This window comes from Peromyscus eremicus, chromosome 15 (genome assembly GCF_949786415.1).
Source record: "Peromyscus eremicus chromosome 15, PerEre_H2_v1, whole genome shotgun sequence".
Classification (NCBI taxonomy): Eukaryota; Metazoa; Chordata; class Mammalia; order Rodentia; family Cricetidae; genus Peromyscus; species Peromyscus eremicus.
The window spans coordinates 19,494,726-19,509,864 of record NC_081431.1 but is presented as its reverse complement, the minus strand read 5'-3'; the positions used below and the strand labels follow the sequence as shown (position 1 = coordinate 19,509,864).

At 46.7% G+C, this 15,139-nt stretch overlaps 1 protein-coding gene across 1 annotated transcript; it reads left to right on the top strand.

The window, feature by feature from the left end:
* The first annotated feature begins 1,002 nt into the window (after positions 1 to 1,002).
* Positions 1,003 to 2,289, top strand: Becn2 (beclin 2). Its single transcript, XM_059281049.1, has one exon. It carries the CDS (start codon positions 1,003 to 1,005, stop codon positions 2,287 to 2,289), a length of 1,287 nt encoding a protein of 428 aa, XP_059137032.1.
* Positions 2,290 to 15,139: the final 12,850 nt, after the last annotated feature.

The window sequence follows — 15,139 nt, the reverse complement described above, 5'->3', positions numbered from 1 at the left end:
TGTACTTGGATGTTCTCACTATGTAGCTAAGGCTGACAACAATCCTAGGATCACAGGCATGTGTCACTATACCTGGATTTCCTTTCCTTTCCTTTTTTTTTTTTGGAGACAGAGTTTCTCTGTGTAACAGTGTGTAACAGTCCTGGAACTCGCTTTGTAGACCAGGCTGGCCTCTAACACACAGAGATTCTCCTGCCTCTGCTGGGATTAAAGGTCTGCTCCACCACCACCCAGCTTTTTTTTTTTTTTTTTTTTTTTAAGGCAAGGTCTCAGTATATACTCCAGATACTACATAGTTTAGGCTGGTGACAAGTTCAGCTTTGACTGGGTGTGGTTGGTACACACCTTTAATCCCATCATCTGGGAGACAGAGGTAAGTGAAGGTCTGCATGGTCTAAAAAGTTCTAGGCTGCCTACAACAGTAAAACCCTGCCTCAAAAACAAACAAAGTCAAGATCCTCCTGCCTCCACCCCACCCCACCCCACCCCACCCCACCCCACCCCCACCCCCACCCAGACAGGGTTTCTCTGTGTAGCTTTGCGCCTTTCCTGGAACTCAATTGGTAGCCCAGGCTGGCCTGGAACTCACAGAGATCTGCCTGGCTCTGCCTCCCGAGTGGCGTGCGCCGCCGCCACCACCACCCGGCTCTTCCTCCACCTCTTGAACGCTAGAATCAGAGGCATGTGCCACCGAATGAAGCTTAGACCTTTTCTAAAGATGAGATAGAGGCATTAAGCATTTTAAGGTGGGATAAATCATGACCAGATTTTAAGGTTAGATATTAGTTTTAAGATATGCCTTGAAAACTTTCAAGGAGAAAAGCAAGATATTCAGCATTTCCTTTTCCAGAGAGTCACTGGCCTGTGGGGTCTGTAAGAGGTCTACTGGTAGCCCAGTAGCTAATTGTGATAAGATATAGAGGAAAATAGGAGAGAGACATCTCCAAAGACTTACTCGGCCCCAAAGAAACCTAGGTTCTGGTAGGAGTGCAGACCTGCAGGATGTCTCCCACCTTCTTCCTGTGCCAGCGCTGCAACCAGCCCCTGAAACTCTCACAGGAGCTCAGTGCAATGCAGAAAGAGCCCTTGAAAGCCCAGCCTTGTGCCAGCACCCCCACAAAGACGCCAGTCTCTGCGGAGCTACAGGCCAGGACCTCCAGCAGACCCTTTCCTGACTACGGCAGGACATCCCAGGAAAGTGCCTGCTGCACTTTCACTCTGCTCGGTGAGTTTACTACCCTGAGAACTTTGAACACTATCCAAAACACTATCCTAGAGACCTTTGAAATCCTCTCGGGCCAAAAGGATGTGGACCACCCGCTGTGTGACGAGTGCATGGACAATCTTCTGAGGCAACTAGATGCCCAACTCACTCTAGTTGAATCTGACAACCAGAAGTACAGAAGTTTCCTGGAGAGAGAGTCGCTGGTGAGCGAGGAGGAGAAGGAGGCCATGCACACGGAGCTTTGGGCTGAGCTACGCGCTCTGGAGCAGGAGGAAGCAAGGCTGGCTCAGGAGCTGAAGGACATAGACCACCATTGTGCCAGAATCGCCGCCGAACTCAGAGCAGCTCAGGCGGAGAGCAAGGCGCTGAGTCAACAGGAGGAGCAGGACTGGATGGACTACTCTGCCTTGAAAATGGACCAGCTGGAGCTGATGGACCAGCTGAGCAGTGTGGAGACCCAGTTGGCATATGCTCAGAGGCAGCTGCGGCACTTGAGAAAGACCAATATCTTCAACATCACATTTACCATCTCGGATGAGGGTCCCTTGGGCATTATCAACAACTTCAGGTTGGGCTGCCTCCCTGGCATCCAGGTGGGATGGGATGAGATCAACGCTGCCTGGGGACAGACAGCCTTATTGCTCTTCAGCTTGGCCAAGATAGCTGGACTGCAATTCCAGAGGTACCAACTTGTTCCCCGCGGGAACCATTCCTACCTCAAGTCCTTGACTGGTGATGGGGTGCTGGTTTTGTTCTCGGATGGGAGTCACAGCGTCTTCTTGAATAACAAGTTTGACCGTGGGATGAAGGCCTTCCTGGACTGCCTGCAGCAGTTTGTGGAGGAGGTTGAGAAGGAGGAGGAGTGCTTCTTCCTGCCCTACAAGATCCATGTGAAGGAAGGTATGATGGAGGACTCCTGGGGCAGTGGGAAGTGCTACTCCATCAGAACCCACCTGAACACAGAGGAGGAGTGGGTAAAGGCTCTTAAATGCATGCTTACCAACTTGAAGTTGCTTCTTGCTTGGGCTCCACTAAGGTACTGTTGTAAGAAGAAACCAAACTGAAGCCATTTTGAATAGAACTTGCATTTTGAATGGGGGTCAAATAAAGTTCCAGTTCCCAAGACCTCCTGCTTGGCAGAGGGAGACATGTACGTGGGTAACTGATATCCTGATTTCAGGTTGAGACATGAGTTGGGGGGCAAACTGCCCTGCCGTACTTGAATAAGCCAACTAATGGGAACAAGATAAGTGTACCACATAGATAAGTGTTCTAGGAAAGTCTCCTCTCTCTGAGTACTGATTGGTGGAGAAATGTAACTGTAACTTGGCACAGATGTTGTGATTTTCAGGCTTAAAAGCTTTGTAACATTCTGGCTTGGGGTCGCAATTCAACTCCTGGGTCTTTTCTGTGACTCTGATTGATCAGTAGCAGCTTGATTACAATGATTTCTTTTTGTTTTCTGCATGAAATTGACTTGGTGTGTGAGTTGTGTTGGCTGCAAGTGGACCCTATAACCCTGCCAAAACTAACTTATTTTCTAAAAGACTAGGAAAATAAGATGTTACAACTCAAGAGTACGACATATTCCAAGATATCATTTTGTCGTTTTTTTTGAGACAGGCTCTCCATAGCTCAGGTTGACCTTAAACCCTTGACACTCCTGTTTAGGCCCCTGAGTACTTAGATTACATGAACCAACCAGGAACAAGTTTTAAAATTTTAATTACATCAGAGGCCCTTGGTTGATCCCAAATACACCACTTATGTGTATTTGCTCAGAGTGGCCCGGAGTTTTTTACTGTTGTAATGCATGAGCCTTTCCTTTTTATCTCTAAGACAGTTTCAATAAATGTTTGCATGTTCTTAAATGATTCAAAGTGTGTCGTCTTTGAGCCTGGATTGCCTAAAGCTCAGTCTGGCCTGGCATTCCATATCGCCATGCCTCAGCCTCTACTATGCTAGAATTTTTGTGCTGCTGCAACTGAGAGATGTCTCCTAATTAGGTGTGTCATGTTGACATTACTTTCTGTTTTCAGAGCCATGGTCTATATAGCTCGGGCTAGCATGGATCAGGTTGTCCCCTAGTTTACAGAGATCTGCCTGCCTGCCTCGGCCTCTGCCTCCTGAGTGCTGGGATTAAGAGTGTGTGCCGCCACTGCCAGGATTTTTGTTTGTTTGAAATTAGCTTTGAATACATCTTCAAAGCTAGGGGTACATCTTCGTTGAGTTTTTGCCCAGCACACATGAGGCCCTGGGTTTGGTCCAACTCATTTTAAAGCAAATACCTTGCCTGGTACTGATGGCAGTATAAGTCCAATGACTGGAATGTCTGGGGAGGAGCTGGAACTTTGTAATCAGTTACACAGTGTCAAATGATCGGTTCCTTGTGCCATTAGTTACAACAAAGCACCTTCCCAAGCGGGATGTAGAAGTGAGAGGGTTCAGAGACCCTTAATGTAATAATGTGGCAGGGCAGTGGTGGTGCACACCTTTTTTTTTTTTTTGGTTTTTCGAGACAGGGTTTCTCTGTGTAGCTCTGGCTGTCCTGGAACTCACTTGGTAGCCCAGGCTGGCCTCAAACTCACAGAGATCCGCCTGGCTCTGCCTCCCGAGTGCTGGGATTAAAGGCGTGCGCCACCACCGCCCAGCGGTGGTGCACACCTTTAAGGTGCTCCAACTGGCCTGGAACTCACTACATAGCCCAGGTCTGGAGTTCCTGATCCTCCTGCCTCTGCATCTCCTGAAAGATTACAGGCAAGTGCCTGCTCCAGACATTCAAGCGGTTCTACAGCTTCATCAGCTGCTGGCGGCTGTACATTCCCTGCTGGGTGCTCCTGGGTAAATTCATATTCATAACTGCTTATCTTTGGGCAAAGGCATGCTATAAAGATAAAAAATTATATCCACATTTGGGAAAGGACTTATTTCAGAGGCTAGAGATTCTCTGCTTTTATCCCTGCCTTTACTTCCCTTATTGTAGTCTTTTGGTTTTTCGAGACAGGGTTTCTCTGTGTAGTTTTGCGCCTTTCCTGGAACTCACTTGGTAGCCCAGGCTGGCCTCGAACTTACAGAGATCCGCCTGGCTCTGCCTCCCGAGTGCTGGGATTAAAGGCGTGCGCCACCACCGCCCGGCCCTTATTGTAGTCTTAGACCCTCACTCCCCAACCTGTGCTCTTCAATTCCCAGCAAGCACCCCCCTGGGTAACATCATGCTGAGCGCCGGTTATGGTTCTTCAGTTCTTTTCCCAAAGAACCTGCTGGAGTTCCTAAGGAGATGCGTTTACTTTTCTGTTTAGTACCTGTCTTTTTTTTTTTTTTTTTTTGTTAAAGATTTATTTATTTATTATGTATACAGTGTTCTGCAGGCCAGAAGAGGGCACCAGATCTCATTATGGATGGTTCTGAGCCACCATGTGGTTGCTGGGGATTGAACTCAGGACCTCTGGAAGAGCAGCCAGTGCTCTTAACTTCTGAGCCATCTCTCCAGCTCCTTCGTCCCTGTCTTAGGGTTACTATTGTTGTGGTGAAACAACATATGGTGACCGAAAAAGCAAGCTGGGGAGGAAAGGGTTTATTTGGCTTACATTTCCACATCACTCTTCATCACTCAAGGAAGACAGAACAGCCACTCAATTAGGGCTGGAACCCGGAGGCAGGAGCTGAGTACTGCTTACCAGCTTGCTTCTCATGGCCTGCTCAGCCTGCTTTCTTATAGAACCCAGGACTGCCAGCCCAGGGGTAGAATCACCCACAATGGCTGCCCCCACCATCAATCATTAAATAAGAAGATTGCTCTACAGATTCACCCACAGCCTAATCTTTTGGAGGCATTTTCCCAGTTAAGGCTCCTTCTTCTCTGATGATTCTAGCTTGTTTCAAGTTGAACTAGCCAGCACCCCCCAACATTTATTTGCAATACTCCACTTGGATAGAGATGATCTTTATGAGGTTTATATAAACCCACCAAACTTTTTAAAAATTGAGTGTTTAGTGGCCACCAATCTGGCTCTCCTATGCCTAAATAGGTCTCTTCCGCCCCCTAGTGGTATTTGTCAGTTCTGACAGCCACCAGTGGAGGCCTGTTGGGTTCTGAACTGGCTGGCAGAGGGAGCTACATCTGATGCTGTTGTCACTTGGGAAGAAAGGACAAGGACTGGGTAACTGAATTGAAGGGTGCAAACCTCATGTAGCCTGCTCAGGCGTTCCTGCTTTGAAGTGTAGGTGGGTTTTTTTTTTTTTTTAGATATGAAGAAATGACGCAGACGAAATAATCTTAGACTTGCAGCACAGACCCTTCTTTCGGACCCAGGACTATTTGACGCCCAAACCCCTGCTCTCCCTAGGACAGCATGCTGAAGATATGTGCTCCAGATGTTGACCTGAACTCTGGGATGGATAGGGACAAAGCATCCTGGTAGTTTTTTTCTCAAAAGATGCCAGGCTGGGTGGCGGTGGCGCACACCTTTAATCCCAGCACTCGGGAGGCAAAGGCAGGCAGACCTCTGTGAGTTCGAGGCCAGCCTGGTCTACAGAATGAGATCCAGCACAGGCTCCAAAACTACACAGAGAAACCCTTTCTGGGGGCGGGAGGGGGGGGATGCCAGGTGCTGCCAACTCTAAAGGTCATACAAACCATCTGAGAATCTTGAGAAATTGGGGATTTGGGGAGCAGTTCTAAGAAGGAACCTGGGGTATTCTACATCCGGTCAAAATCTGAGGTGATGCTGATGTTGCTGGCTTGCTGACCAAACTTGGAGTCTTGAGTGGCCTCTGGACCAGCGCTTAGCAATTACTTAGCTTTTTGTTCTTTACTCACAGTACACTTGACAATGTTGGGAGACAGTTTTGGTATAACTATAGGGGTACAGCATGCATGCCCTTCATTAAGTACAGTCCATGAGTGTTATGAAACATCTCACCGCTAAGAATTATTTGGTGGCACATGCCTTTAATTCCAGCACTTGAGAGGTGAAGCAGGAGGATCTCTGTGAGTTCGAGGCTAGCTTGATTTACAAAGTGAGTTCCAGGACAGCCAGGACTGTTACCCAGAGAAACCCTGTCTTGAAAAGAAAAAAAAAAAAAAGAATTATTTGCCCAAATGTCTGGTATGTAAAAACGTGGGATCTCTGCCCTAGATTGGGTGTCAGAAGACTCAGATCTGACTGCTGTGAGCCCAGCTCTTATCTAAAAGCAGTTTTGGATACAGGGGCCTCTGGTTTCTTCTACTAGTGAAAGAAAACAATAAATTTAGAAATATTCCATACATATTTTAGGAGTAAAGAAGGATGAAGAGGCTTGGAGGACATTTCGTGATAGCAGGATCGGTCACAACCATGAGTGCTTTTAGACCTATGAGGAGGTTTTTCATGTACACCTCTGTTCAGCTCCAGGAAAAGCCTTGAGGAACAAAATCAGTAAGATCAGAGGACTTGGCAAAGCTCTTGTCTCCCAAGAGTGGCTTTTTGTTCTGGGGTTTAGGGAAATGAAACCTAGTATCCTATACATGCCAGGTGAGCACTCTACCACTGAGCTCCCAGAATACCCTTCTTCAGGGATATCTGGATGCTAGAACTCTCATGGTAAACGTAGAGAAAGTTAACAACCAGTGTTTTCCTTAAAGGGTCAGATAGGGTTTTAGGTCATGCAAGTTTTCCAATCTCTGCTGAAGCTACTTAATCAACACCACCACCATCACACAAAAGCACTCAAGAGACAGAAATCAGGAAACATGAGGAAAATCCAACCACATCTTATTTATGAACAGGCCTAGATCAGGTAACCTACTACCTATGAGGTACTCAACCTTCTTGGGTGCAATGGTAAACTCCATAAAAGTAGTTCTGCTCCATGATCACAAGGGGTTTGCTTGTGTGGTGCAGACATAGACTCACAGTCTCAGTAAATTCAAATATCCATGGAGGGATCAGTCAGTAAGTGCACACTGATAATTACTTGTGCATTTGGGAAAAAGTCAGGACCTGAGAACCCTCTTCTGTTACCCAAATATATTCTGGTTGCTCAAAAACCTCATGTGTAAACATATTATGTGAATACAGAACGGATAGCCATTTTTTAATACCTGAGCTGGGAGAGTGTACTTAGAAACATGAACCTCAGAAGCCACAAAAGAAGAGATCATATAACAAGAACCTAGGTGAGAAAATTGACTTTATGGTCAGAGGGAATCATGGAATTAGCTTTAAAACACACGGCTTACAATGAGGAAATTACTCAGTTAAAAAAAATTTAACAGAAAATCATAAACAACCTAGAAAGCAAAGAGATACAATTCATAGTGTACAAATTGCCAACTAGTTCCAGTTACATGAATGGGTGCCAAGAAAAGAAAGGCTATATCCAGACTAAAAGTGGTCTGAATCTGTCTCCTGTAGACAAATCAGCTCCTGCCTTAACTTCTGGGATCACGTGCTCTCCAGCTGCTGTTTGAAGGATGCTTCAATGTGGAATTCAGCCCCTGAGCTATGAGAGGCCCCTTGGAGTCATTCCAGCCCTCAGTCCTGCTGTGCCCAGGCTTGAGTCTGAAATGCCTCCAGATGGTTCCTGCTGTCAGTCCTCTGAGTCAGTTCCAAGTTTTCGTGTCTTCATGACTGAGTCCCCAGACACATATGAGCAGAGTCAGCTGTCCCTGCATATCCTGTAGCCCCCTCATCCACGAGGGCTGATGTAGCACGAATCTTAAAAAGCCTTATTAGTAAAAACATGGGAGCCTGATATTTGGGTGAATGCTGAAAGATTAGAGAAATAGAACCAGCCACAGCTAACCCCACCTCACCAATTCCTCAGCTGATCTTGTTTCCTCAGACTGGAAGCCTCTGTGTCCTCATATCCAAATGGATCTCAGCTGAACTGCTGCTCAAAAGCCTGAAAACTTAACCAACTCTAGTTCCTGGTTTTCACGACTTATATACCTTTCTGCTTCCTGCCATCACTTCCTGGGATTAAAGGCATGTGTCACCATGCCTGGCTGTTTCCAGTGTGGCTTTGAACTCACAGAGATCCAGATGGATCTCTGCCTCCAGAATGCTAGGATTAAAGGTGTGTGTGTGCCACCATTTTCTAGCCTCTATGTCTATCTAGTGGCTGTTCTGTTCTCTGACCCAGATAAGTTTATTAAGGTGCACAATATATTGGGGCACACAATATCACTACAGGCTGAGCTGTTTGCAACAGTGATTACTTTTCACTTTACGCTTTGGGGTCTGCTTAGTGATGAACAATGCCCACCCCAGCAGAGGGTCTCAGGCCATCCTTAACATCTCATACACCAGCCAAGGAAGTCAGGAGGTGAGAGTGAGGGTCTTCGAGACCAAACATGACACAAAAGATCCCCCAGCTCAGAACCTTGTATTGGCAGTATGGCAACAATTTTAGACACCAAGATGCCTGGAACACCAGGGAAGTGGAGAAGGCTGGATAGACGAGGAAGAGAGCTGGCCGTGGACTGTTAGGTGGGTGTGAAGGACTTAAGACAGCTCCTCAAGCTCAGAGTCAGTTCTAGGAGGCAGATTTATCCGAGGAAAATATTCACTGGATCAGGGGACAGCAGCAAGACGAATCTGGAGAATGAGTCTGGGAGACAGTGTTGTCCTGGCATTTGTCAAAGAAGAACGTGGCAAAGCTGCCCCGATTGTTATGCCCAGATTGGTACCCCAAAGATACCACCGAAGACCTTAGGTACAGAATGCAAAAGCAAGGTTTATTTCTGTTTGTTTACAAGCCGCAGGCAGGGAAGCTCGATCCAAAGCACTCACTTATAGTAACCACGAGGCCAGAAGGAGCTTGCTTTTTCTTTGTGTGGCTAGCTTGTTTTTTTTTTTTTTTTTGGTTTTTTCGAGACAGGGTTTCTCTGTGTAGCTTTGCGCCTTTCCTGGAACTCACTTGGTAGCCCAGGCTGGCCTCGAACTCACAGAGATCCACCTGGCTCTGCCTCCTGGGTGCTGGGATTAAAGGTGTGTGCCACCACAGGCCCGGCAGTGGCTAGCTTTTTAAAGGCAAAAACCACAAGCCCTTCAGGGGGGTTGGGGGAGTTTTGCACGGGTGCAACTTGGATTGGTTTACTTTTATCTCTGTTCTGTTTTAATTGGGTGAGGGTATGTAACCTTTGAATTTACTGGTTGGTGGTTACAATTTATTACTTTGGGGGCAGTCCAGCACAAGTCCCAGGCTTTGTCCTTGAGCCACCATGGGGGCTGGCTGGCCAAGCGCGTACTACACATAACTCTAAGTTGGTGAGGGGCCCCAGACAGTAAACATCTGGCTGAACTTTGAGCAGTCAGAGTGCGTGCAGAAAGGGAGCTACTGCAAGGACTATGTCTTTTGTTCATGGCCCTCCCAGAAACTGCTTGCTCAAGTCTCAGGAAACTGAAATTGAGGCCTGATCTCTGAGAGAAGACTGAGCAGCCTGTTATGGCATCTGCTTGGTCCTTTCATGATCTGGCACACAGAGAGGGCAAGGACTGTGCCCATCACTTCTCTGTCCTGACTAAACACGACTTTGGAGAGAAAGTTTATCTTCTAGTTCAGAGGCATAGAGACTATTATGGTGTGGAAGATGTGGCAACAGGGAGGGGAGGCAGGCAGCATGGGGCAAGAAACTGGCTGATCCTATTTTCATCCTCGTGAAGGAGCCAGAGAGTGAGAACAGGAAGTGAGGTCAGGCTATAAAACCTCCAAGCCTGTCCCCAGGGCGCCGTTCTCCAGCAAGGTTCAATTCCTAAAGCAATGGTTCTCAACCTGTGGGTCTTGACCTCTCTGGGGGTCGCATATCAGGTATTTACAATATAATACAATACAGTAGCAAAATTACAGCAACGAAAATAATTTTATGGTTGGGGACCATCACATAATAATAACTGTATTAAAGAGTCGCAGCATCAGGAAGGTTGAGAATGACTACTCTAAAGGTTTACATTTTTCAGAGGTTTAGTCCATTTTCATCATGGTGCTACATGGAAGCATGCAGGCAGACATGGTGCTGGAGCTGAGATTTTATACATTTTGATAGGCAGGCAACAGGAAGTGGTCTGAGACACCAGGCATGGCTTGAGCAGATGTGAGGCCTCAAAACCTGCCTCTGCAGAGACACACTTCCTCCAACAAGCCATACCTACTAAAACAAAGCCACATCTCCTAATAGTGCCACTCCCTTTGGGGGCCATTTTCTTTCAAACCATCACATGGCTTACGTCCTAACCTAACCTAAATGTTAGTAGATTGTCCAGGAGGAGAGATAGGTATCTTCTAGTCAGGGATACATGTTGTGTTCTAAGATCTCATGCTTTTAGGCAAAGGGAAAGGATTTACCTACCATGGCTTGTATAGAGCAGAGCAGATCTTTCAAGCAAACCTCGGAGCTCAAGATTTTCAGTAGTATTGGACCAGATGTTTCCATCCCAGATATCAGGTTCCAAAATGTCCCCAGCTAGAACACACTGACCTTGGCATAGCAAACATGCTAAGTTTGAGAGTTCAACCTTCACGGGTGTTCTATTGCTCGTACAGTTATGCTCTGGGCCTGACTCTTACCTTTGTATGTTCTGTAGTCACAGACCATGAGTGTCTCCTCTGTCAGGGGGCCCTCTAAGTTTCCTGCTTTGCCCTTAATTGGGTGATTCATCACTTTCAGTGTTTCATTGACGCTGGCCTGGAAAGCATCAATAACCCTCAGCACTCGACATGAAATTCCATAGTCCACATGATTACTCTTTGATCTTTAGCACAATGCATTTCCTTCCATCATTTGCCACCTAATTCACTAGCACTCCCTTCAGGGAAGCAGGGACCCCTATACTGGAACACAGCTTCCATCTTGGTTGTCACCACTGCCGATGTTTTCTCTTACTATTTTATCATTTGCAAGTCATCAGGATGACACTCAGGGAGCTTTAAGTTAGGGACTGGGATGGCTAATTTAGTATTTAGTTCTCCCGGGGTGGAAAAAAGGCACCTGCAGCTTAGAGAGTTGAAGTAATTTGATCGGCATCATGCAGATGGTGAGATTTGAGCCCATGGCCATATGCTACCAAACCCTTTCATGAGACAAGGCTTTGCACTGTAGACTTGAATGCCAGCCTAGAGTGGCACCATGACTATTATTAGGAAAACACTTACTGCAGCATTCTCTTTGGCAGTTCTGGGATTGTGAGTGCACATGCACAGAAACCGTTTTCCTTCACTGACAAGGTTTATGACTTTTGGTCCTAATGAACTTTGTCCTGATAGCTCCTCAAGTGCTCACAACTGAGACCCAAGCCACTGTTCTTCCATTATAACCCTTGGGGGTTAAGGCTGAGTACTACAGATTGGGGCTTAGTGGCCTCCTTCCAGAGCCTTTCCCACCAAGGGACACAAGCTGCAGACTGGCTTCAGAGACCCCACGCCCACAGCCGGAAAGCTTGGCTCCTCTTTTCCCTGACTCAGCTGTGCAGCTGTTGGCTCTTGACTCTGATCCCTGCCACTCCGGATGAAAAATGATACAGGCAAAAGGAAGTAATCCATGGTTTACTAATCCTTCAGACACAGAGGGAACTGAAAAAAAAAAAAAAAAAAAGAACTCTGATGTGATAGGAAAGGGATTCTGGAAAGTGGCCTTTCTGAAAACAGCCAGAAAGGAAGATTAAGCCTCTTTTCCTGCGAGCCAGAGGCATTTTCTGTTACACCCAGGGTCTTATAACACTCAAGGACACTGGGAATGTACCTGTTGTACAAGAGGAAAACCATTGTTAGCACCTGTAGGGGTGGGAGGAGTATCTTCCTGCCTTCACTTCCAAGTGCTAGGATTCTATGCATGTAGTCAGAGCTGACCTCTAGACTATTGGCTGCCTACTTGTGGTAGATGCCTCAGAGATTCTGGGAGATGATAGAGGAGTAAAAATGAGCACGGTCTCTAGCTTCAGGCAGAGAACCTGCAGTATTTTTGGGAGGCAGAGATGGCCAAGGGGGCACACAGCTGTGCTAACCATGGGAGGAGGGGTGTAGGTGCTAGGGCAGGATTTGCTAGGAAATATGATTTCTTAGACATAGAGGAATGTGGGAGAAAGTTTTCTGAAGGCATGGGCAGAACAAGGCAGTGATGAGGGTAGAAATATGAGGGGGTGGGGCTGAGGGAGGAGGAAGAGCCTGAGAACAAAGAGGGATGTTGTGTGTTTAAGGAAGTGCTAGGGGGCAGTGTGGTTAAGAGTTCCAAAGGCAACAGAAGAACCCCATGCAAAAGTGCCTGAAGGGTTCTGGTGAATCCCACCAGCTGCTCAATGGTGAGTCCATGGCAACTATTGGAGAGAGACTCCTAGTTGAAGTACAATGGGTTAAATTTGTGCCTTAGCCGGGCGGTGGTGGCGCACGCCTTTAGTCCCAGCACTCGGGAGGCAGAGCCAGGTGGATCTCTGTGAGTTCGAGGCCAGCCTGGTCTCCAAAGCGAGTTCCAGGAAAGGCACAAAACTACACAGAGAAACCCTGTCTCGAAAAAACAATAAAAATAAAATAAAATAAATTTGTACCTTGAAAAAAAATATCTATCCAGGTAGGAACGTGGAGGAGACCGGAGGCACAGCCCTGAAGTGGATGAGGGAAGAGAAGATGGATGTTTGGCTTAAGAAGGCTGTGATCCGGATTGAAATATTAGACACGTTTGAAAAGTTAGGAAGGAAATAAGGGGGAAACAGGGTAACATTAGCAGCTTGGAGCAGAGAGAAAGCCACGTGTTGATAATTAGTGGGTTTATAGCTACAGCAGCTGTGTGAGCAATGCTCAATTATCTGGAAAACTGGGCTAGAGTCAAGCCGACGTGGGGCATCAGATTGACTATGGGCATGCCTTTGAGATGTGAGACTGAAGCCAGTGAAGGGTCAGGTGATAGCTGGGCTTGGGAGGGTGTGGAGTTGAGGGTCTACACTGAAGTGAGTCATAGCCATTGAATGATCACGATGGCTGCAGAGAAAACACAGAATAAGAAGAGCCCTGGGCTGATCTACTCTGCCGTGTTGACGCCGAAGACTGAGCATTCCACATGAGCGTGGATTGACATGCACAGGGCTGAAGAGCCACCGCAATCAGGCACGGCTTCTTAACATGTATCTTAACTCCTGTATCACCTTGGCAATAGCTGTGGTTTCACTATTTGTTTCTTGTCTACTTAAAGTGTTTCTTTAAAAAGTTTTGAGACACAGTCTCATGTAGCTCAGGCTGGTCTTAAACTCTTTGTGAAGTCCAGGATGACCTTGAATGCCCTTTACTCCTGCCTCCTCCTCTGGAGTGTGGGGATTACAGATGTGCGCCACTATGCTAGGCTTCTGTTATACTGGAGATAAAACCCTGGGTTTCATGCATGCTGGAAAAGCACTCTGTTTAGGTACAGAATGATTCAGAGAATAAAAAAGAATTCAGAAACGAGGAGAGGGAAGGCATGAAAAGCAGAAAAGGCCCTTGTCCCTGTAGTGGGTAGCCATTCCAGCTTTGGTCTGGAAATTCCAACCCCCAAAGAGGCTTTGTAACTATCACGCCTACAAGGCAGGGCCAAGGGAGGGCCCTGAAGACTCGAGATCGGATGTATGGCTCTCTCTTGTTCCTGGACCCTGGAAGGTGGAGGTTGATGGAGCAGAGCTCCAGAGAACACCGCTGGACTGCAATACACCTTCCTCAGACCCTGCGACCTACCTATCCCTTCATTTGTAAGTTGCGCCACTAATAAACTTTCCTTTTAACTATGTGGAGTGGCCTTAATAATTTCACCAATATGTCCCCATTGTTGATACTATTCCACGTTCCACTCATCTATGTGTGGCTCATCAGGAGTCTCCAAGCTTCTGTGACAAGGAGAGATTAAGTGCAAAAAAGGAAATGAGAAATTCAGAGATATTCTCATCTTTGAGACGTATCCTGCCTATTTAGTCTGGGCCAAGAAGACACGTGCCTTCTATCTGCTGTTATATCGAATTTCTCCTGGAGGGCTGGTGAGATTGCTTAGTGAATTTAAAAGGCTCTTGTTCCCAGGCCTGGTGACTGGAGTTCAATTCTCAGCATCCACAAAGTGGAAGGAGAGAACTGACTCCTGCAAGCCGTCTTCTTACCTCCAGAGGCACACCATGGCATGCCCCCCAACCAAGTGAATAAGTAAACAAATAAATAAACCAACTAATGTAGTCAATTAAAAAAAAAAAAACCTTCCCTGGAACAGTAAAAGGAAGGATAGAGAAAGGAAGACAAATCTCATTTTGTAAAATCTTAACTTTGACTCAAGTGCAGATCCTCATCAGGACCCTTCACAGTTGAGTTTCAGTGCCCACAGTTCACAATCCTCAGCCACCCCCCCCAGCTCAGGCCCTACCTGACCCACTATACCCATCCATGCTTCCTTCTTCAGGCCTGGAGTTTAATTTCCACACCCAGAATGTTCTTGCTATAGTTCCTTCCAGTCTTGCTTCAACCATGTTCCAGGGAAGGTCTCCTCTCCTAGCACAATGCCTGTAGTAATGGTGTTTCCAGGTACACATTCATATTTGATGTTGAGTATGCTCCTGGGTTCAGCCAACATGATTGGATGTGGCTTATTCTCAACCTACAATTAGTGGAAATTGTGAAAGATAAATGCAGGGGTACATGTGTCCCATTACCTCCCATCTTGGGGAAGGTAGGAGGGGACCATTTCTTCTCAGTTTGGATTATGCTTGTGCAGCTACTGGCCTGTTTGTTCCCAAGGCTCAGAGGTGCTGCTCAGGCCAAGAGCACAGCTGGGCATGGTCCCAGGCTGGTGAAGAGCATTACTGGGAAATTGGCACCATGGAAGAGGGTCCACTCACAATCACCCAAGGACTGCCAGCTCACCATTAAATTTATCCTTTTAAAGTCTTAGCTTAGCCTTACATATTTTTAATTTTTCATTTAATTTTATTCTAT